General features: G+C 50.8%; 1 protein-coding gene across 1 annotated transcript; it reads right to left on the bottom strand.

Annotated features, from left to right (window-relative positions):
* Positions 1-7762: 7762 nt before the first annotated feature.
* Positions 7763-9946, bottom strand: LOC111771849 (serine/arginine repetitive matrix protein 3-like). Its single transcript, XM_023634727.2, has 4 exons — positions 9857-9946; positions 9168-9498; positions 8527-8724; positions 7763-8187 (listed from the first exon to the last, which is right to left on the bottom strand). The coding sequence occupies exons 1-4, from the start codon at positions 9944-9946 to the stop codon at positions 7763-7765; spliced, it is 1044 nt and encodes a 347-aa protein (XP_023490495.2).
* Between the last annotated feature and the right edge of the window lie 13306 nt (positions 9947-23252).

The raw sequence follows: 23252 nt of genomic DNA, 5'->3' as shown, positions 1-23252 counted from the left end.
CTCTGGAGCTGGGCCCTAAACACTGACCACAGACAGGCATTCTAAGGAGAACTCCTGGAGCAGAGGCATGGAGGTTTTACAAAAGGGAAAGACCACCATCGTGGTTCGTAAAAGTGCTGGCATGACCTAGGTGCTTGGCAACTGCTTATTTTGACTGCCCTGCCCAGGAGCCTAGTGGGAACCGATGCTGGTCCCTGAAATGACAAGGGCAGTGATGGCCTCTGTCCTGTCCGTGGAGCCCCAGGCAGCCGTTCCCTCCTCCACATCAATCTGAGAATAGCTATCTTGGAGATCTAACTGCAAGACAGCCCCAACAGTCAATCTGACCAACAGCCAGTTAGTTGGCTTATGGCCAAAGATATGAACAGGGTCTCCTCACACACCAATGGGCTTACTCTGAGAAGCAGAGGAGCACTGTGACCTCAGAGAGTCTATGTGCACAAGGTCAACTCCCATTTGTATGTGTAGATATGCATTAAGATGTCTCTATGAGGGTAAATAAATATGTGTAGTAAATGCATGTGTGTATATGAACATGTGGATAAAAGTATGCACACATACCCACACCTGCAGTCTCACAGAGTAAGTGATATAAAGAGAACATTTTGGTAATTTTAGGTAGCATGGTATGCAAGGGACTATATGCTCCTTCCTAGCTTGTAAGTAGGAAGTCTGCTCTTAAGCTCAGTATCTTGGAGCCCAGTTTTGGATCCTTCCCTGGTTTCCCAAAATGGGTAGCTGGTAGCTGACCAAGTGGATGGCCACTTTACCTGGCAGGAGACAGAGAAACATCATGAGAGATGCCCAAGTGCTCACAGCCCTGTGCAATGGGGCAAAGTCAGAGAACCACAGATGTTCTGGGCTGGAAGTTGTCTCCTCCATCCCCCTCCAGAGCCTGAATCTCCTCTGTAGCATCCCTCCTGAAGTCTACACCTGCAGTGAGTAAGTAGGAATTCACTTTCTCTCAGGCAGCCCACTTCTCTGGTTTACAATATGCAGTATTGATCCACCACCATATGTACCTCCAACCTCTCATGTCCAGAGTGGGGATCATTACCACCCTTTGGTCCTGCTGTGGCTTACCATTGACTCCCCTTATTTCTGCTTTCCTTTGTGTTTGGTATGGTTTCCACCTCTCTTCTCATTACCTTTGCTTCGGTTACTGCTTTACTGCTTATACCGGATTCTCTGTGAATTCTCTATTGAAGAGTCCTCTGAAGAGTCCTATAGGCTTCTTGCTGGCTTCAAGCAAGAGAGGCTGTAGGGGGAAGAGGGATACTTCCTAGGTTCACTCCTATAGGAGCACCTTTTCCTGGGGGGTGTTAGCTGCTTCTCACTCCGTAACCTACAGGCAGAGCGAAGAGGTCTGTTTCCTCACACTCAGGGGTGATGTGATAGAGGGTCATGAAAAGATGGTTGTAAGAAAGGTAATTTAAAATGTTCCTGTGATGAGTGCTTGCTCCCTCTTCGCACAACTAGGTTGGCCTATCCTTGTCAAATCACTCTGAAATTAGTGTACTATCTCCACATTGCAACAACTTAAGAAAACCATTTATGGAAGGAACCTCTTTCTGGTTCTTCTTATAAAAGAGTCTATTGTACAGGGACAAATTTTGACAACATAAAACATCTCTAGACATTGCCATATCATCTGGGTGACAAAATCATCCCAGTTGAGACCACTGCTGTAGCAGGAGCTAAACACTTCCTAGGCTTTGGGGGACGTGGTGAGTTTTCCCTGCAGAAGTTTATAATTGGAGTCTGGCACTCCTCTCAGACAGCTGGAGGACATGAAAAAAACTCATCAAGTCGTCCCATTCTACCTCTGCAGACCCATGAGTATGGATGCTGAGAACCCCCAGGCCATCATGATGGTTCTGAAACAGCCCTTCTTCCATGAGGCTCACAGAAGGGCTGAACTGGCAGGCAGGGAATGGGAAGGGAGGAGGTGGAGTCAACAAACTTGTTGCAGCCAAGGCTTCTGGCTGAGATGGAGGCAAACAGCTCAGAACCCAGCAGAATGACCCAGGCAGAGCGCCCAGCAGGCCTTCCCAAGGTAGTGAGCATGAAGCCCTGGTGAGATCAGCACCGTGGACAGCTCCCAGGATAGGTGGTTTTGGGAGGAGATTGAACCAAATGAGTCCCTTCAAGCATAGGATCTGTTCATTCCTTCCATCAGGAAGTGTTTGCTCCTTAATGGCAATGTTAAATACATGGTACTAAGGTAACCTTCACCACCACACTACGAGATTGCTGCCTTAATCCTAATGTTACAGATCTGGAAGCAGGCTTAGATGTTCCCTTGTCCAGGGTGACACAGCTAGAAAACTGCAGGCTTTACAGTTGGACTGAGGATACTGACTTCAAAGTCTGCTCTTTTCTCAATGCCTCCCACAGGCAAAGCTTAAGCATCACACCCTCTATGAAGAACTTCTAAAACTCCATCCCCAGTAGAACCAACCACTCCTCACTCTGCCCCCACCCCATGCCACCATACCTTATACACACTTCACACCATCACAGCATCTACAACACTTTATTGTCCTTGTTTCCACATCTTCCCCTGCGGAACTACAAATGTCCTTAAGGCCAGGTCACACATCTCCAGTTGGTAACATGGTGTCTGACACACATTAGACATTTAATAAATGCCATTGAATAAATAGATTCAGACGAGTTACATGAATCAATCATGAGGACAGTCCTCCATGATCAGATCCATTATAGGCAGATCAGCAAGAAAAGAGTTACCTAATTCCTGATTCTGCACCCTTTTCTTATGGTCTTCAAGACTGGAGGTACCCAGACCTCACAGGAAAGAGCCAAGTCTCATTAATGAGAAGGTACTGTTGTTGCTGGGACCTGTTCTGAGGCTTCCTTAACCATGACTTGGATTTTGTGAGGTTTCGTAATATTTTTACAATATTTATCTTGCACCCCATATTGATAGAGATTGTCACATCTTCCTACACAGGGTGTGTGTTACGAGAGTGAGAATTAATTCTAAGTGCTCACATGTGGAAGGCCCTGATCTCCCATCCTCCCAGGGTGACCATTGTGATAGTTTGGTGCCCAGGGTTTGGAAATAAATCCTCTAAGTGTGATCATGATGATTGGCCCAGGTGAATCAGGCTGCCTGAAGTTCAAGATACAATATGGTTCCACACACAGGTTTACATGGGAGAGTCAGTTTTCTTTATAATTTTGCTCAAAATCCACAAATTTCATGTATCCCCAAACCTTACCTTTAGTGGGCACATAATTTAGATCCCAAGAGGTCACAGATAAAAACATTATTGAATGGATTATTAAGGGCTAGACTTACACCCAGTCAATGTGTTGTTCTCTCTACCTGTGATATTGTGGTGTATAATAATAAATATGTATTTGGTTTTCATCCTGGTTCCTGGCACAGAGCTCCTAACACTACTGGAATTCCCTAACTGAGGAGAGTGAGGAAGCTGTGTTTTGTTACGTTAATGAGGCAAGTTTTGGAAAGCCCCCAGGTAACCAAAGAATGTCAGCTAGTTGCCAGGGGAACCAACCACGTGATCAGAGGGTTAGAACTTTCAGCCCTGACCTCTGGGAGGGAAGAGGGGCTGGAGATTGAGTTCAATCACCAACGACTGATGATTTAATCAATCATGACTATGTAATAAAGCGTCCATAAAGACACAAAAGGATGGGGTTCAGAGGGCTTCCAGGTTGGTGAACTTGTGGAGGTTGAACTTGGGGGGAGTGGCGCATCTGGAGAGGGCGTGGAAGTTCTGAGCCCTTTCCCCATTCCTTGCCTTATGCACATTGTCCATCAGGCTGTTCCTGAGTTACATCCTTTTATATTAAACCAGTAATCTAGTAAGTAAAATGTTTATCTGATTTCTGTGAGCCACTCTAGCAAATTAGTGGAACCCAAGGGTGGGTAGTTGGAACCTCTGATCTGTAGCCAGTTGGCCAGAAGAACAGGTCACAACCTGGACTTGGGATTGGCATCTGAAGTGGGTGGGAGGGCAGTTTTGTAAGACTGAGCCCTTAACCTGGGGAATCTGATGCCATCTATGGGTCATGTCAGAATTAAGTTGAATTGTAGGACACCCAACTGGTGTCAGAGAATTGCTTGGTGTTGTGGGAAAAACACACCTCTATGTTGGAACTGGTACAAAAATCTTCCCACCCTTACTCTGCTCTTACCACTGCCAACTGTACATACATCCCCTGCATTTGTGGGACCCCTCTGGGTTTCAGAACTGCCAAGACGGGGAAGTACTGATGGCTCCAGGAAAACCAGAACAGTAGCAAGTATAGCTACTATTACCAGACATCTCCATTTACCAATGTTTATACTTCTCCCAAGAAGAGAATTGGACATTTTGTCATCTTCACTCTGGAATCTCCCGTCCTTTAGAGTTTTGGTTTACTTTGTGTTCACAACATTGAGTCCCAATGCTGTTGCTATGGTGGTGGTGTGGCTTTCACTCAACCACATGGCATGAGCACCAGAACTGTTTACAGAAAAAAGAATGTTTTGAAGCTTTCCCTTAAAAGGTAGTCATATGGGAGCATCTGGAGTTGGTTTTTTTTTTTTTAATGGTCTCTACCTACCACAATTCTAAGTAGAAAAATGACTGTCTAATCTGTGCTAATGTGAAGAGAGAAAAATCTTCCATGGCGTGTGTCTCCTGTCTAGGATGCTCTGTCAGTTCTGAACATCCAGGGATCACAGGGCCATGTGAAATGAGTAAGCTCAAGGAGACCATGCCTTTGCCTTTTAAATTTTACCAACTAGGTGAGTGTTTCACAAAGTGTGATCACAGGACCAACAGCACCAGCACCACTTGGAAACTTCTTAAAAATGCAAATATCAGGCTCCACCCACATACTGCTGTGTCAGAGCAGGTGGAGTGGGGCCATGCAATCCATGTTTCAACAAGACCCCCAGCTGATTCTGACACAGGTTCGAGTTTGAGGTCTGCAGAAGGATATTCAGGTGTGGTGGGGGAGGGACTTCATTTACAGCAGGCCGCAAGCATCCTGAGACAAAGCTCCAGAGTGGAGCATTTTATGCTTTTTTAAAAAATTTCAAAATAAGAATTTTTCTGTGTTTATACTAATACTGGTTTTAGGGGGAAAAGCAGCTAATTTTCTTCTTTGGACACAGTTTATTCTAACAATATCTTACCCAAGGCAGGAATTAAAAATTAGCTCGTGGAGGGGAACTGAAGCATTCCCCATCACCCATATCACTGAAATATTACTATTGTCAAAATTTCCTTTTTTATTATGAAGACTTTATTATTTTAGAGCAGCTTCAGGTTCACAGCAAAAAACGAGAGGAAGGCAGAGAGATTTACCCGATGCCTCCTGACACACACACACATGGCCTCCCCCATTACCCACATCCCCCAAGGGGGTTACGTTTGTTACACACGACGGTCCCGGGTCGCATCATGATCGCCCAAAGTCCAGACTTTACATCGTGGTTCACTCTTAGTGTTGTACGTTCTGTGGGTTTGGAACATATTTTGTAATCATAATATTTACTGAGTGTAAATGATATATCCCTTTAATAATCTTAAAAATATATATAAATTGAAAATGTTTTATTACAAATGTCTTTAAAAATTTTTATGAGAATTATATATTATAAATATGCATGATAGGCGCGGGTCCCATGGCCCAGTGATGGAGTTCCTGCGCTCCGTATCAGCGGCCCAGGGTTTCACCAGTTCGGATCCTGGGCACACAAGTGGCACCGCCCATCAGGCCATGCTGAGGCGGTGACCCACATGCCACAACCACAAGGACCCACAACTAAAATATACAACTACGTACTGGGGGGATTTGGGGAGAAAAGAAGAAGATTAGGAAAAGTTGTTAGCTCAGGTGCTGCTCTTGAAAAAAAAAACATGTAATGTATTAGAATCGTAGTGTGTATGTACATTATAATATAAATATAAAAAATGCAGGTAGGAGGTATGTGTTCGAATTTTTTTGAAGGAGTTGAACAAAGCTGAGCGATTCTGAGGCTTCTAGCAGCATCTACATATTCAGTACAAGGGCGGGCCACTTGAGGACTTCATTCAAGTGGAACTACAACCAGCTCCAGGTATGATCCAGGCGCTCCAGAAGGAGATGACCCAGACTCAGGTAAGCATAACTGGAACCAGTTTCATCCTCTCTTCCATGAAATGGGAAGAAAATAATGCTACCTAAACAGGCCTCCGCTCAGGGGGAGATGGGAGGGGCCACGGCAAGAGCGGAGGACGCGGGCTCGGGCTCTGGTCATGGTCCCTACCGCCACGGAGCCACTGGCAGGGAGGGCTGCGGGCAGGCGCGCCCGGGCTGCGTGGTGGCGAGCAGGGCGTCAAGCGCTGTCCCCGCCCCGTGCCGTGTCCAGGGGAGTAATGCGGATTTCGGACAAACAAGAGGCAAAGAGCACAGACTTTGGAACTGAAGGTGCCTGACCTCAGCCCCCTGTTCCCTTTCCCAGTGACCTTTGGCGAGGAGATCACCCCAGAGCCTTTTTGCTCAATTCTCACATGGGAGGACACCTATTTCAGAGAGGTCCCCAAAGCAAGAAGAAAAGCAGATCTGTACTTTCACCGCCACGGACCACGACAGCGATTCGAAAGGGAAAACACGGCCTTCCTCGCTTTTTGTCTTATTCCGGTTAAGGGAGAGTGCTGAGACAGACAAGAGTCGGTGGCGCGCAGTGAAAGCAGAAACCTTTAAGAGGAGCACAGCCAAATGGGGACGTGAGAGCGAATGCTCAATACGACTGTGAAAAGGAAAACCTCGGAAAGAAGAAGCGTCAGATCGGTGCTTTGGCCGTGGGGTGGGGTGTAGACAGCAGAGTGGCGTGATAGAAATAGCCCATGTGTCAATGGGAGCCATAGTAGCCAGCGAGGAGTTCTTAGGTTTGCAAGCCTTCCATCGATGTGTGCCCTTACACCATGCACGTCGGAGGCATGCCAATGAATATCTGCAAACGTGGTAAAGTGCAAAAGCATGGGGGTAAAACCAGGAATTGTTCAAAGAGAAAAAGTGGCCAAAGAAGAGACTCGAGGGGCTAACAAATCCCTCACAAGTCTGTCTACCGGACCACAGCGGCAAACGGTTGAAACGTGTAGGACACTGCAGCAAGAGCCAAAGAGGCCTTCAATACACGGAGCATCCCTCAGACAACCCAGTGCGCTCATCCGAGGTAAGGGCTTGGGTCCAGGGGGGTTTTTAAGCGTTCACCTCGAAGAAAGGCAGTCTCAGGGGAAAATTCCCCCCAAATACAACTGTCTTTGCAGTCCGGTCCAGGCTAGGATGAAAACGAAGAAATGAAGACACACACACACTAACACACACACGCACACACAGATGTTTCTCTGTGCAGGCTTTATTTTTCCCATAGCAGGAAAACACGCAATGGTGCAAAGGTCCAAATGGGTGAGAGTGCTGGTCATCCGAGCCCCTGGAAGAAAAGAAGGGATTTGCTCTGAGCGCTCAACTTCACGAGCTGTAGTTTGGAAACGAGAAGCCCTTTCCGTGAGCGGGGATCCGGTAGGAAGGGAGGTCTGGTCGGTGCCTAACACTGTTTCCCGGACGGTTGGATGGTGTAGCGCTGTGGGAGGGAGCTCGTCGCCTGGGTGTGCTCACTGCCGCCACGGACCCTTGCTGGGGGAGTCGGGAGGGCAGAGTCTGGACGGGCTCCGGGGCAGACGGGAGCGTCCCGGGGAAGGGCGGAGGACGCGGGCTGGGGATCGGGGCGCGATCCTTACTGCCCCGGAGCCGCCGGCAGGGAGGGCTGCGGGCAGGCGGGCCGGGGCTGCGCGGCAGCGAGCAGGGCGTCCAGCGCAGCCCCCGCCCCGTGCAGGGTCGCCCCCGCCTGCGTCAGCTGCCAGGCGAGCCAGGCGCGCTGCGAGGCCGCGGGCTGCGGGCCGCGGGCGGGCAGCGGCAGGAAGGCGCCTCCGGGAGCCCGCAGCTCGCCCAGGGCCACGTCCAGCGCGCCCACGTGGTTGAAGAGCCGGGACAGGGGTCCTGACAGGGGCGCGCGGGCTTCTGGCGACAGGTGGTGGCGGCGCTTTGGGGAGGCGGGCCCGGCCTCTCGCCTGTCCTGGAGGAGTCCGCCGCCGGCGGTCCTCTCTGGAGACCCGGGCAGGGTCCTCCTGTTCTTGAGCTGCAGGGCGGTGTGGGCAGAACCTAAGCGGGAGAGAGAAAGGGAGGTGTTGCCGCGAGTGCGCGCGGCCCCTGGGACTCCCTGCCAAGGTCCCCAGAGCCGCTTCCCGCTCCTGCTCCCGACTCCAGCCCCCTGGCCCCCACCCGGCCCAAGCCAGCACGCCCGCCCGCCTCTGGGCCCCTCCCAGGATCTGACCCGAACCCGCGCCACGTCGGGCACGCCTTCCTCTCAGCCCTTTCGAAAGGGCTCCCGGAGCATCTCCCCAGGGCCTGTGTCCGTCCCCTGCCCCTGGGCCCTGGGTTTGCCACCGAGGCCCCCCACCCACGTCCCCACCTGTGCCAAGGGCCGGCCCAGCAACTTACCTCCTCTGCCCTGACGTCCTGCTCTGCTGGGGTCAGCCTTGTCCTTTGGTCTCCCCTTAGCTGGGGATGGTCGTCCCCTCACCTTCTCTTCTCCCCGTCTGTGTCCGTTTTCTTGGTGGCGACTGCCACGGGGGCCCTCAGGGCTTCTCCCCCGCTTCAGCCTGGAGCCCTCAGCCCGCAGGCTCCGCTTGGCGATCCCTGTGGGTGGAGAGGAGGGGAGTAGTGAGTGGCCCCTGCCTGTTCTCTGGAGTCTGGGAGAGAGTGGGTTGGAGGAGGCTGCAAGTCCGTGCGAGCCACACCCCCAGAGGCCTGCCGGCTCCCTCCAGCTGCCCACAGCCTCCGTGGGCAGCTCCCCAGGGCCCTAGCTTTCCTGTCCCTCTCCAGGTGACCGGGCCGCCTGGCATGCACGCTCCTGGAAACCCGACCTCCTGTCCAGACCCGGAGCACGGCTCAGCGGGCAGAGCCCTGACCACAATGAATCCGGCCTCCCCCTTAGGTTTCCCTGGCCGCCTTCAGCCCTGGGAAGGTCAGAGATCCTGGGGCCTGCCGCTATGCCCATCCCAGCCCCATCGCCAGCCTCTCCAAAGCCTCCCAACCCTAGCTGAAAACCCATCTCCCGCAGCGAGAAGGTGGAAGCTTACCTTCTCTGCTGTGAGAGCCCTCTGCGGTCTCCAGGATTCCCTTCGTCGCCCGCCTTTCAGAGGGATGGCGATGTTCTTCCTTCCCTTGGAAGGGCAGGTGTCCCTTGGAGTCCGTCCCTGGGTCTTCCCTATGGGAGGGCCCTTGTCTCCCTGGGTGCTCCTGGCCAGGCCTGCTGCCACGTGTGGCCCCTTCCGTTTCATCCACGTCTCTGGCCTGTGCTGCAGGTCTGCAGAGCTGAGGCGAGGACCGGGGCAAAGAGCGGATGGGCAGAGGGCGTGGCTTGTGAGGAGATCCCCCTGGGCCCCCCGCTGGGCGGGACTCAGGTTGAGCCTGGGAGCCACACCCCCAGTGGGGGAGGGGACCCGAGGAGAGGAGGTCCGTTGGGGGAATTCCCCTGTCCTGCTTGGTCTCCGGGACTCTCTTGGCTGCTCACTTCCGAGCATCCGGAGCATTCGGGCTCTCTGCTGCGGGTCACTTCCGATGAGTACTATTTTTGGCGTTGGTTTCCCGGGGCTTTCTCTCCCTTTGTCTCCACAGTTCTGGGTGACTGCGGGTGTCCCAGCCTGGTACGCTCCAGGCCGAGGCTCAACCCAGGCTGAGTGTCAGGGAGGAGAAAACCTCCGAGTTTGGGCGGAGCTCCATTCTCTGTGGCCGCTACTCAGGGCTGCCATCGTGGCGGGCATGCCACCGGCGACTCCACGGATCCAAAGGGTGTGGCGATGCTGCCGATTCCTCCTGTAGACCCAAAGGGCAGCTGCACTTGCAGCCCGAGGGCCATCGCCCAGGAACCTCTGCTCTCCACGACACTGCAAGTTTTGAATTTGTTCAAACCTTCCTCATTCTTTTCTCTTCACTCTCCTGCATCACGCAAGGGTTGCTCTCGCTCGTCCAGTGAAAATCCTGCCAGGCTATGCCGTCCTCATTTCTTTAAACCCAGAAGCTTCTGCCTTTCTCACCGACAAGGCTCATGGAGGGAAGGACACGAAGCTCAAAGGACTCCAGGGAAAATCGTGAGAGAGAGGGCAGAAGCAGATTTGCAAGTCCTGGGCTGTTGGCGCTCACCGGTGATGGGACGGAAAAGCCACGTGTTCACAGTTCCATCCAAAAGAGTTCTTTGTCATCTCACCTCAGGGGAAATGGCAGGGCAAGATGATCTGAGGCTCTCAAGATCTCCACCACCGGTGTGCCTGCTGGAGCCTCATCCACCTACCCACCAGCAGGGGGCTTGGTGGAGGGCATCCATGTGTCTCTACCCTAGTCACAGACCAAGCCCTAATCACAGCTACAGGATGAACCTTGATCCCAACCACAGTGTAAACCATAATCCCAGTAGTAGTTTGAACCCTCATCCTGGCTATAGGCTGAGCCCTGACCCTACTCACACACTGACTTGATCCAGACTCACCATGAAAATTACAAATTGGCCAAGCACAATGTTAGAAACTACTAGTGAATGTGAAAACATGAGAATAAAATGCATTGTGAATCAAAGTCCTATCTCTGTGGTCTCTCTTCATTTCACTTCAAATTTTAATTGTAACTCAATTTTGCTAAGTTAGAGAGAAAGACTATAATCAACCCCACGCTAACATGTTGTAAAGAACAGGCTCGAGGCAGGGGAGTGTGGCTCGAGGAAGCCTAAAGCAGAGCTGGCCCTGCAGATGGTGGTGGAAAGACGGGTAACCCTCTTCCTGCTCTCACAAGATGGCAGGCTTATTTTAAGGGCGCTTTAATAGCTTTAAAAAATGGATTCAAAGAACACTGGGGGAAGCCTCTGATTTTGAGGGTGAAATCAAGGTTTTTCTCAAGGGCGTGAGAAAAAGTGAAAATTATGTTCTCAGTTTGCTGCTGTTTAGCCAACAGAGGGCAAACAGTACCTCTGAGCATTTATTCTTGAAGCTTCTAGTTTCTTTTTCCTCTCCAACAGCCACTGGAGGGAGGGGGATGTGAAAAGCAATACGATCAGAATGTAATGAAGGAACAGACCTCCCTTGGAGTCAGATACCATTGTTTACAAAAAAAAAGGCCCCTGTAAGCAGAAGCCTCAAAATCAGGTGGTCTTTCCACCACCATCTGCAGGGCCAGCTCTGCTTTAGGCTTCCTCGAGCCACACTCCCCTGCCTCGAGCCTGTTCTTTACAACATGTTAGCGTGGGGTTGATTATAGTCTTTCTCTCTAACTTAGCAAAATTGAGTTACAATTAAAATTTGAAGTGAAATGAAGAGAGACCACAGAGATAGGACTTTGATTCACAATGCATTTTATTCTCATGTTTTCACATTCACTAGTAGTTTCTAACATTGTGCTTGGCCAATTTGTAATTTTCATGGTGAGTCTGGATCAAGTCAGTGTGTGAGTAGGGTCAGGGCTCAGCCTATAGCCAGGATGAGGGTTCAAACTACTACTGGGATTATGGTTTACACTGTGGTTGGGATCAAGGTTCATCCTGTAGCTGTGATTAGGGCTTGGTCTGTGACTAGGGTAGAGACACATGGATGCCCTCCACCAAGCCCCCTGCTGGTGGGTAGGTGGATGAGGCTCCAGCAGGCACACCGGTGGTGGAGATCTTGAGAGCCTCAGATCATCTTGCCCTGCCATTTCCCCTGAGGTGAGATGACAAAGAACTCTTTTGGATGGAACTGTGAACACGTGGCTTTTCCGTCCCATCACCGGTGAGCGCCAACAGCCCAGGACTTGCAAATCTGCTTCTGCCCTCTCTCTCACGATTTTCCCTGGAGTCCTTTGAGCTTCGTGTCCTTCCCTCCATGAGCCTTGTCGGTGAGAAAGGCAGAAGCTTCTGGGTTTAAAGAAATGAGGACGGCATAGCCTGGCAGGATTTTCACTGGACGAGCGAGAGCAACCCTTGCGTGATGCAGGAGAGTGAAGAGAAAAGAATGAGGAAGGTTTGAACAAATTCAAAACTTGCAGTGTCGTGGAGAGCAGAGGTTCCTGGGCGATGGCCCTCGGGCTGCAAGTGCAGCTGCCCTTTGGGTCTACAGGAGGAATCGGCAGCATCGCCACACCCTTTGGATCCGTGGAGTCGCCGGTGGCATGCCCGCCACGATGGCAGCCCTGAGTAGCGGCCACAGAGAATGGAGCTCCGCCCAAACTCGGAGGTTTTCTCCTCCCTGACACTCAGCCTGGGTTGAGCCTCGGCCTGGAGCGTACCAGGCTGGGACACCCGCAGTCACCCAGAACTGTGGAGACAAAGGGAGAGAAAGCCCCGGGAAACCAACGCCAAAAATAGTACTCATCGGAAGTGACCCGCAGCAGAGAGCCCGAATGCTCCGGATGCTCGGAAGTGAGCAGCCAAGAGAGTCCCGGAGACCAAGCAGGACAGGGGAATTCCCCCAACGGACCTCCTCTCCTCGGGTCCCCTCCCCCACTGGGGGTGTGGCTCCCAGGCTCAACCTGAGTCCCGCCCAGCTGGGGGCCCAGGGGGGATCTCCTCACAAGCCACGCCCTCTGCCCATCCGCTCTTTGCCCCGGTCCTCGCCTCAGCTCTGCAGACCTGCAGCACAGGCCAGAGACGTGGATGAAATGGAAGGGGCCACACGTGGCAGCAGGCCTGGCCAGGAGCACCCAGGGAGACAAGGGCCCTCCCATAGGGAAGACCCAGGGACGGACTCCAAGGGACACCTGCCCTTCCAAGGGAAGGAAGAACATCGCCATCCCTCTGAAAGGCGGGCGACGAAGGGAATCCTGGAGACCGCAGAGGGCTCTCACAGCAGAGAAGGTAAGCTTCCACCTTCTCGCTGGGGGAGATGGGTTTTCAGCTAGGGTTGGGAGGCTTTGGAGAGGCTGGCGATGGGGCTGGGATGGGCATAGCGGCAGGCGCCAGGATCTCTGACCTTCCCAGGGCTGAAGGCGGCCAGGGAAACCTAAGGGGGAGGCCGGATTCATTGTGGTCAGGGCTCTGCCCGCTGAGCCGTGCTCCGGGTCTGGACAGGAGGTCGGGTTTCCAGGAGCGTGCATGCCAGGCGGCCCGGTCACCTGGAGAGGGACAGGAAAGCTAGGGCCCTGGGGAGCTGCCCACGGAGGCTGTGGGCAGCTGGAGGGAGCCGGCAGGCCTCTGGGGGTGTGGCTCGCACGGACTTGCAGCCTCCTCCAACCCACTCTCTCCCAGACTCCAGAGAACAGGCAGGGGCCACTCACTACTCCCCTCCTCTCCACCCACAGGGATCGCCAAGCGGAGCCTGCGGGCTGAGGGCTCCAGGCTGAAGCGGGGGAGAAGCCCTGAGGGCCCCCGTGGCAGTCGCCACCAAGAAAACGGACACAGACGGGGAGAAGAGAAGGTGAGGGGACGACCATCCCCAGCTAAGGGGAGACCAAAGGACAAGGCTGACCCCAGCAGAGCAGGACGTCAGGGCAGAGGAGGTAAGTTGCTGGGCCGGCCCTTGGCACAGGTGGGGACGTGGGTGGGGGGCCTCGGTGGCAAACCCAGGGCCCAGGGGCAGGGGACGGACACAGGCCCTGGGGAGATGCTCCGGGAGCCCTTTCGAAAGGGCTGAGAGGAAGGCGTGCCCGACGTGGCGCGGGTTCGGGTCAGATCCTGGGAGGGGCCCAGAGGCGGGCGGGCGTGCTGGCTTGGGCCGGGTGGGGGCCAGGGGGCTGGAGTCGGGAGCAGGAGCGGGAAGCGGCTCTGGGGACCTTGGCAAGGAGTCCCAGGGGCCGCGCGCACTCACCGCAACACCTCCCTTTCTCTCTCCCGCTTAGGTTCTGCCCACACCGCCCTGCAGCTCAAGAACAGGAGGACCCTGCCCGGGTCTCCAGAGAGGACCGCCGGCGGCGGACTCCTCCAGGACAGGCGAGAGGCCGGGCCCGCCTCCCGAAAGCGCCGCCACCACCTGTCGCCAGAAGCCCGCGCGCCCCTGTCGGGGCCCCTGTCCCGGCTCTTCAACCACGTGGGCGCGCTGGACGTGGCCCTGGGCGAGCTGCGGGCTCCGGGGGGAGCCTTCCTGCCGCTGCCCGCCCGCGGCCCGCAGCCCGCCGCCTCGCAGCGCGCCTGGCTCTCCTGGCAGCTGGCGCAGGCGGGGGCGACCCTGCACGGGGCGGGGGCTGCGCTGGACGCCCTGCTCGCTGCCGCTCAGCCCCGGCCCGCCTGCCCGCAGCCTTCCCTGCCGGCGCCTCCGCGGCCGTAGGGATCGCGCCCCGATCCCGAGCCCGCGTCCTCCGCCCTTCCCGGGGACGCTCCCGTCTGCCCCGGAGCCCGTCCCGACTCTGCCCTCCCGACTCCCCGAGCAAGGGTCCTTGGCGGCAGTTCGCACACCCAGGCGACGAGCTCCCTCCCACAGCGCCACACCATCCAACTGTCCGGGAAACAGTGTTAGGCACCGACCAGACCTCCCTTCCTACCGGATCCCCGCTCAGGGAAAGGGCTTCTCGTTTCCAAAGGACAGCCCGTGAAGATGAGCGCTCAGAGCAAATCCCTTCTTTTCTTCCAGGGGCTCGGATGACCAGCACTCTCACCCATTTGGACCTTTGCACCATTGCGTGTTTTCCTGCTATAGGAAAAATAAAGCCTGCACAGAGAAACATCTGTGTGTGCGTGTGTGTGTTAGTGTGTGTGTGTCTTCATTTCTTCGTTTTCGTCCTAGCCTGGACCGGACTGCAAAGACAGCTGTATTTGGGGCGAATTTTCCCCAGAGACTGCCTTTCTTCGAGGTGAACGCTTAAAAACCCCCCTGGACCCAAGCCCTTACCTCGGATGAGCGCACTGGGTTGTCTGAGGGATGCTCCGTGTATTGAAGGCCTCTTTGGCTCTTGCTGCAGTGTCCTACACGTTTCAACCGTTTGCCGCTGTGGTCCGGTAGACAGACTTGTGAGGGATTTGTTAGCCCCTCGAGTCTCTTCTTTGGCCACTTTTTCTCTTTGAACAATTCCTGGTTTTACCCCCATGCTTTTGCACTTTACCACGTTTGCAGATATTCATTGGCATGCCTCCGACGTGCATGGTGTAAGGGCACACATCGATGGAAGGCTTGCAAACCTAAGAACTCCTCGCTGGCTACTATGGCTCCCATTGACACATGGGCTATTTCTATCACGCCACTCTGCTGTCTACACCCCACCCCACGGCCAAAGCACCGATCTGACGCTTCTTCTTTCCGAGGTTTTCCTTTTCACAGTCGTATTGAGCATTCGCTCTCACGTCCCCATTTGGCTGTGCTCCTCTTAAAGGTTTCTGCTTTCACTGCGCGCCACCGACTCTTGTCTGTCTCAGCACTCTCCCTTAACCGGAATAAGACAAAAAGCGAGGAAGGCCGTGTTTTCCCTTTCGAATCGTTGTCGTGGTCCGTGGCGGTGAAAGTACAGATCTGCTTTTCTTCTTGCTTTGAGGACCTCTCTGAAATAGGTGTCCTCCCATGTGAGAACTGAGCAAAAAGGCTCTGGGGTGATCTCCTCGCCAAAGGTCACTGGGAAAGGGAACAGGGGGCTGAGGTCAGGCACCTTCAGTTCCAAAGTCTGTGCTCTTTGCCTCTTGTTTGTCCGAAATCCGCATTACTCCCCTGGACACGGCACGGGGCGGGGACGGCGCTTGACGCCCTGCTCGCCACCACGCAGCCCGGGCGCGCCTGCCCGCAGCCCTCCCTGCCGGCGGCTCCGCGGCGGTAGGGACCGCGCCCAGAGCCCGACCCCGCGTCCTCCGCCCTTCCTGTGGCTGCTCCCGTCTCCCCCTGAGCGGAGGCCTGTTTAGGTAGCATTATTTTCTTCCCATTTCATGGAAGAGAGGATGAAACTGGTTCCAGTTATGCTTACCTGAGTCTGGGTCACCTCCCTCTGGAGCGCCTGGATCGGTACCTGGAGCTGGTTGCAGTTCCACTTGAATGAAGTCCTCAAGTGGCCCGCCCTTGTACTGAATATGTAGATGCTGCTAGAAGCCTCAGAATCGCTCAGCTTTGTTCAACTCCTTCAAAAAAATTCGAACACATACCTCCTACCTGCATTTTTTATATTTATATTATAATGTACATACACACTACGATTCTAATACATTACGTGGTTTTTTTTTCAAGAGCAGCACCTGAGCTAACAACTTTTCCTAATCTTCTTCTTTTCTCCCCAAATCCCCCCAGTACGTAGTTGTATATTTTAGTTGTGGGTCCTTGTGGTTGTGGCATGTGGGTTTCCGCCTCAGCATGGCCTGATGGGCGGTGCCACTTGTGCGCCCAGGATCCGAACTGGTGAAACCCTGGGCCGCTGATACGGAGCGCAGGAACTCCATCACTGGGCCATGGGACACGTGCCTATCATGCATATTTATAATACATAGTTCTCATAAAAATTTTTAATGAAATTTGTAATAAAACATTTTCAATTTATATATATATTTAAGATTATTAAAGGGATATATTATTTACACTCAGTAAATATTATGATTACAAAATATGTTCCAAACCCACAGAACGTACAACACTAAGAGTGAACCACGATGTAAAGTCTGGACCTCGGGTGATCAGGATGCGACCCGGGACCGTCGTGTGTAACAAACGTAACCCCCGTGGGGGATGTGGGTAATGGGGGAGGCCATGTGTGTATGGGTCAGGAGGCATCGGGTAAATCTCTCTGCCTTCCTCTCGTTTTTTGCTGTGAACCTGAAGCTGCTCTAAAATAATAAAGTCTTCATAATAAAAAAGGAAATTTTGACAATAGTAATATTTCAGTGATATGGGTGATGGGGAATGCTTCAGTTCCCCTCCACGAGCTAATTTTTAATTCCTGCCTTGGGTAAGATATTGTTAGAATAAACTGTGTCCAAAGAAGAAAATTAGCTGCTTTTCCCCCTAAAACCAGTATTAGTATAAACACACAAAAATTCTTATTTTGAAATTTTAAAAAAAAGCATAAAATGCTCCACTCTGGAGCTTTGTTTCAGGATGCTTGCGGCCTGCTGTAAATGAAGTTCCTCCCCCACCGCACCTCAATACCCTTCTTCAGAGCTTCTCAAACTTGAACCTGCTTCAGAATCAGCTGGGCGTCTTGTTGATACATGGATTGCATGGCCTCCCTCCACCTGCTCTGACACAGCAGTATGTGGGCGGAGCCTGATATTTGCATTTTTAACAAGTTTCCAAGTGGTGCTGATGCTGTTGGTTATGATGTTTTGACATCTTAATAATCTTACCGGCAGGGGAGTGACTGCCTCTCCCAGGGCTAGCCAATTCTTAGAGACAGCAAAGGACTCAACTTTGATGTACATACCAAAGCAGCCTTGAGTAGCCCCAGCCACCTCCTTATAGAACTCTCACACCCAAGCCACTCTTTCCCTTGCCCTAAACCACCCTAGGGCCAGGTATGAGGCAACTGGAGACCACCCCTCTAGCCCAGAGCCCACCAGCAAGCATTATTCAAACTAGCCAACCTAAGCTGTTTACCCTCCATTTTCTTTCTCTCAGAAATCCCAGTAAAGGCTCTGGCTCAGGCTTTCTTTCATTCCTGTCTTCTGCCACCTGACCATTTCCCCTGTGGCCCCACATGACATGCAGTGACCCCCCTGTCTCTGGAAGCTATGGGAATAATAAACTTCTTCCTTCCAAGCCTCCTCATTTCCTCTGGGGGCTGCACTGACGTTACCATGTCGTATTCAACACATACATTCTTAGCGCAGAGACCCTCTTGGAGAATTGTCATTGGGCATCAGCAGCAAGGGAACAGCCAGAGATGCATTTGGGTCAAGAGAGACATTCAGGGAGGAGCCAAGACTGTGAAGTGTTACTTTCAAGGAATGAGCTTGTCAGTGAACGAGGAAGAATACAGATGCTGTGTTTGGCAAATTCTTTGACTGAAAATAAGGAGGAGCCTTCTCTTCATTAACAAACGTAAAAAATTGAAGGAAACTAGGAAGAGAACTGGACACACAGAACAGTGGTGAGATGATTCCTACACAGTCCAGGTGCTCAGGCATTTTCAAAGTTGCTTCATCAACTGAAAATGAAGCCAGGAAACAACAATCTGATGTGAGAAGAAGAGAAAAACGTGAACTATGGTCCATAATCAGTCAGACAGATTTAAATTCACTTTTCTGTGTTTATTTTGCACATGGTATTTTTCAGTGCATATATTTTATAGAACAAAGTGTTCTCATTTACATGTACAATAATTTTACTTCATATCATTCAAATGCAGGTCCTCAAAAATATATTTCCCAGTATGCAATATTTTTTAAAAAATTTCCTTCAGTAAACTGCAGGAGAATTCATGTTTTCCCTGGAGACAGTAAATTCCTGGACAGTTTTCCTGACTGCAGTAGGAACAGAGAACATCACTCCTTCCAGCCTGACTCCAGGGTGGAGCATCATTGAAGCTCCTCTTTTCAGGACGAATGGGGCACATTGAGCTCTAGGGATGAGGCTGAATTTCTGGACACCTGACCTCAATCCTCCATCAAATAATTTCAGCTGTAAAAGAGCTTAAGTGTGTTATTTTCTCCATTTGAGGTTGAAAATTGAACTTAGGCAGTATATTCTGGTAATCCCAAGGAGGCCGAAAGGGAACACCTGCTTCAGGAATACTGGTACTGACACCCACGGAAAGCTGCCCTCAGACCCAGAGTTGAGGTGGCACAGACCGAGACTCCTCTCCCCACACTCCCTGGGAATTCAGGGAACAGACCAATGAGCACCAGGAAAACCACCAGACTCATCAGAAGAACCTCAGAAATGGCTTTCAAAGGTAGTTGTATATTAATTCATCTTCTGAGCCTCATCATCTCCCGAATCAGATCTTGACGCTCTTATAATGTATTTGTCTTGATTAATCTATGCTTTCATTAGTGTATACTACGAAAGGATTATATGAACATATGCAAACTGAAAAAAAGAAAGAGACAAAAACTGATTAATGAGCCATAGGAACAGAAATGATTAATACAGGAGTATTCAGTCATTTTTATCAAAAGACTCTCTAGTTCTGAGTTCTCCTGATTCATTCTTGGCCTTTTCTTGAGTGATCAGGATGATGAAATGATGAGTTGCATAAAAAGAGAAACAGAACACTAAAGAACTTAAGCATGCCAGTGGGATTTTCGTGTTAGAAAGGAAGGAATTTGTTGGGCAAAAAGGGGAGAAGATGGATCTAGGAAAGTAGGGTGTGCTGGTGTGCTCACCTGTGCCCTGGGCAGGAGACCCTGCCCCCGGGGGCAAAGAACCCTCTGCCCAGTTTCCTTGACCTGAAATAGAGACCTCTCTGGATAGACGTGGATTCATATAAAATAGACAAGATTTCTGAGGTCTGGTTTGTGATTATCTTTGGAGGGGGTATGTGTAGGTTGGGGAGGAGGGTGAGAGGAGTGGAGGATGACAGGAAAAGCAACTTTACGAATAGTGTGAGGAGGTAAAATTTGCATGGATTGTGAATTTGGGGTTCCTGTTGAATGTATTTTCATTCAAACTCACAATTCACGGCCCTCTGGCCTTCTTCACCTGATGGGAGAGTGCAGGAAAGAACTGTCTAGACCAGGGACTGGTTTTTTGTTTTTTTTTCTAATCACCTCTTTCCACTTATCTGCTTGAAGGTTTCCTTCGAGGAGATTCACAGGACTGGTTGTGAAATCAGTTCTTGAAACGTGGGCTGATGAGGAATAAAAGTGGATGGAGAAGATGTTCGGAATGGGCATCACTCATCTTAAACAATGTTTTGTGTGCAAGGAACTGAAAGAGTGGGCCCCACCCTGGTACAACCCAAATTGCAAAATAGGAGCTCTAGAAATTTTCAGGGACCTGAGTATAGAAAGGATAATTCTTGAGATTTTCACTTACCAGATCACATATAAACTGAATGACAGTCAAATGAGTTGAAAGCATAGGAAGGAGTGTGTCCCACTGTCAACCTCTCTGCATGCTGAGTCAATAAGCATATATACCATCCCAATGTGTGAGCATCTGTCATAGTGACTGAGTGATGGCACCAGCGTCAGTCTATATCTAAATCTTACTAAATCTAGTAATAACTTTCTTTCTTATTTTGAGACAACAATAGTCTTGGCTATTTTTCAACTTCAATCTATGACCTTGGAATCAATGTGAGTCTCCCCTTTAAAGAGCCAATGATGCTGTGAACCATATTGATTGACATCCCTGCCTTCTTCACTCAATTCTATTCCCTGAGTTTAATGTGTGGAATCAGATTTTGAGTCAGAGTTGTATTTGATAAAATGCGTCCATGCAAGAAAACAGAATGTTAATACTAAAAACATCAGTGCCCACAGTGTAGAAAGCGGTGCTCTTATTCACCAAACTTGTCTTCCCTTCACTTTAATCAGAAAATTAGATTGTATTTCATAGCCTCTTTACTCTTAGCTCTGGCCATGTGAAGGAGTTCTGGCCACGTATATGTGTCTAGAAGTGACGTTTGCCCCATATGGGCTGGCCAGTGAAAACACCCCCATGAGGGGCAACAGTTTTTTCACCCTTTGTGATGAGTGGGCTAGGGTTGAACACTGTAGCAGGATTTGATGTCATATGTTGACAATGGCAAATCTGCAAAATGGATGGTATTCAGGTCCTTAAATCATTGTTGGGAGAAAAGCAACAAGCAGGATCATTTGATCTTTGAAAGCCTACGTTTAGCTGTTATATGAAGCTAAGTTTGTGCGATGTTCAAAGAAAAAATATTTTTGTATCTATCTGTTACAGCAGTGAACCTCACCGACATTGACAGAAGTCAGTAATATAATAGCACACCAAAGGAAGTTTTCAATAAAAAATTATAATTCAAATTGCGGAAATGGCCAATACTTCAAGTAAATTGGAAAAAGTAAATGGTAAATGTAAATCCTAAAGTTAATTAAGAAATACAAATGATGTTCTTCTCTCTAAGCTTTTGTTTTGAGGAAATTGAAGATGTACAAGCATGATTTTGGTTTCCGGGATCTTAGAGCTGGTGCAGAAATACAAGGGCAGGTTGCCTTCCTGTGCTTAGCAACAATAGTAAAGTAAAGACGGTTATGAGGTTCACTTTCTTCTTTATTTCTTGATTTTTCTTAGTGGATTGGTTAAATGAGAGAAAAGCACACTTCACTTTTCCCTCTGACATCTCGAAGGCACACTGACTGCGTTATTTCTGCTTCACATAGCTACTGAGTTCTGGGAAGTTCCTCAGGACAATTCCCAAACAGGTATAGGCCTGAAGATTTTCTACCATGATCTTCTGTTCCAGTCGTTTCTTATTGTGTTCAAAGCCGGAGAGTGATTTATCCAGAAGGGTCTAATCCCAGGCAGCTCTGTAGTCCTCTGACGAGCAGGTTAAAAATCAGCCAGATGGTGGAAACAAGTGCCTTGTTTCTTCTGGATTTTGATATCCCCTCTTTTCTCATGAAACTTGAAGTCTGTCCTAACATTAAGGCTTGACTTAGAAGAGATCCTTTCCAGATACCTCAAAGGCATGAGGATTTCCACGCTTTTGAAGCCATGGCCCAAAGACACATCCCAGGAGAGAGAACATGCAGGGCTGGAACAGAGCATCTCCAGGGCCATAAACAGAGACCAGGGCCTCGAGAATGTCTGTGATTCCGTGAGACGACGAGGACGGGGCGGGGCGGGGGGCGCGTGCAGCCATGGCTAAACCCTGAGCACTAGCTTCGTTCGCCGCTCAACCACGGCCAGCAGAGGGCGCCCAAGTTGCTCCGAGACTAACTGGTGCCTGAATCGGCGAGGCGAATGCCCGCATCCTGGGTCCAGGTGATGTGGCCGAGCTTCAAGGGTGAGAAACCAAACTTGGTTTGCTGCAGCTCCGGCTGTGCAGGGAGGTGGCCTAGGCTTCGTGACTACCTTGGGGCGGCACAACTACTGACTGAAAAGCTGCCTTTCCCCGGCCCTGACTGCCCAGGGGGAGCTTGGCCAGAGCTGAGATCTCCTGAGACAATTTTCTGAAATACTGAGCACAGAACTACCCGTTTTCTGGACTTTCCCCATCGTTTTATTCTTGACTTTCTCATATAAGCTTTTAGTGAGACAATTTTGTAAAAGTATCCATTTATTGAGGCGTGTGGAAGCTCGACAGAATCACACGCTGTACTAAGTTTTCCATATTCAGGATTGTTTCTGGGGAGAAATCCCAACACAAACTCAGAGAAAGGAAAAACGTATCCACGATGAGGACAGAATATACAAATATTGGGGCCTTCCAGTTGAATGAGTTGGAGACCTGGCCAAGTGCCCAGGAGAGCCATTCTTTAAGACTATCAGAAAGGATTCAGAATCAGGAATTAGGCAATTCTTTTCTTGCTGATCTGCCTATAATGGATGTGATCATGGAGGACTGTCCTCATGATTGATTCATGTAGCTCCTCTGAGTCTATAAATTCAACAGTATTTATTGTGTCTAATGTGTGTCAGGCACCATGTTATGAACTAGAGATATGTGACCTGACCTTGAGGACATCTATAGTTCAGCAGGGGAAGATGTGGAAACAAGGACAATAAAGTGTTGTAGATGCTGTGATGGTGTGAAGTGTGTATAAGGTATGATGGCGGGGGGGGGGGGGCAGAGGAGGGAGTGGTCAGTTCTACTGGGAATAGAGTTTCTGGAAGTTCTTCATAGAGGATGTGATGCTTAAACTTTGCCTGTGGGAGGCATTGAGAAAAGAGCAGACTTTGAAGCCAGTATCCTCAGTCCAACTGTAAAGCCTGGTTTTCTATCTGTGTCTCCCTGGGCAAGGGAACCTCTGAGCCTGCTTCCAGATCTATAACAGGATTATAGTAGTAATCTCATAGTGTCGTGGTGAAGATCACCTTAGTAATGTATATATTTAACATTGTCATTAAGGAACAGTGAATTCCTGGTGGATGAGGATGAGCAGATCCTCTGGTTGAAGGGACTCATTCGCTTCAATCTTGTGCCTGGAAACCACGTGTTCTCGGAGCTGTCCACGGTGCTGATCTCACCGGCGCTCCACACTCATTATCTTGGGAAGGCCTGCAGGGCGCTCTGCCTGGGTCATTCTGCTGGGTTCTGGGCTGTTTGCCTCCATCTCAGCCAGAAACCTTGGCTGCAACAAGTTTGTTGACTCCACCTCCTCCCTTCCCTTTCCCTGCCTGCCAGTCGCCCTTCTGTGAGCCTTGTGGAAGAAGAGCTGCTTCACAACC

Source organism: Equus caballus, chromosome 25 (genome assembly GCF_041296265.1).
Source record: "Equus caballus isolate H_3958 breed thoroughbred chromosome 25, TB-T2T, whole genome shotgun sequence".
Classification (NCBI taxonomy): Eukaryota; Metazoa; Chordata; class Mammalia; order Perissodactyla; family Equidae; genus Equus; species Equus caballus.
Note: the sequence above shows the minus strand (reverse complement) of the source record. Positions and strands in the feature narration are given on the sequence as shown.

What these genes read in the sequence shown, in the direction of transcription:
- LOC111771849 (XM_023634727.2), bottom strand. Translation starts at nt 9,946, where the DNA reads ATGGCCCTCGGGCTGCAAGTGCAGCTGCCCTTTGGGTCTACAGGAGGA. An exon ending in TTGGATCCGTGGAGTCGCCG is followed by an intron (nt 9,499 to 9,856) that starts GTGGCATGCCCG and finishes TGTGGCTCCCAG; the next exon opens with GCTCAACCTGAGTCCCGCCC. An exon ending in GGGCTCTCACAGCAGAGAAG is followed by an intron (nt 8,725 to 9,167) that starts GTAAGCTTCCAC and finishes CTCCACCCACAG; the next exon opens with GGATCGCCAAGCGGAGCCTG.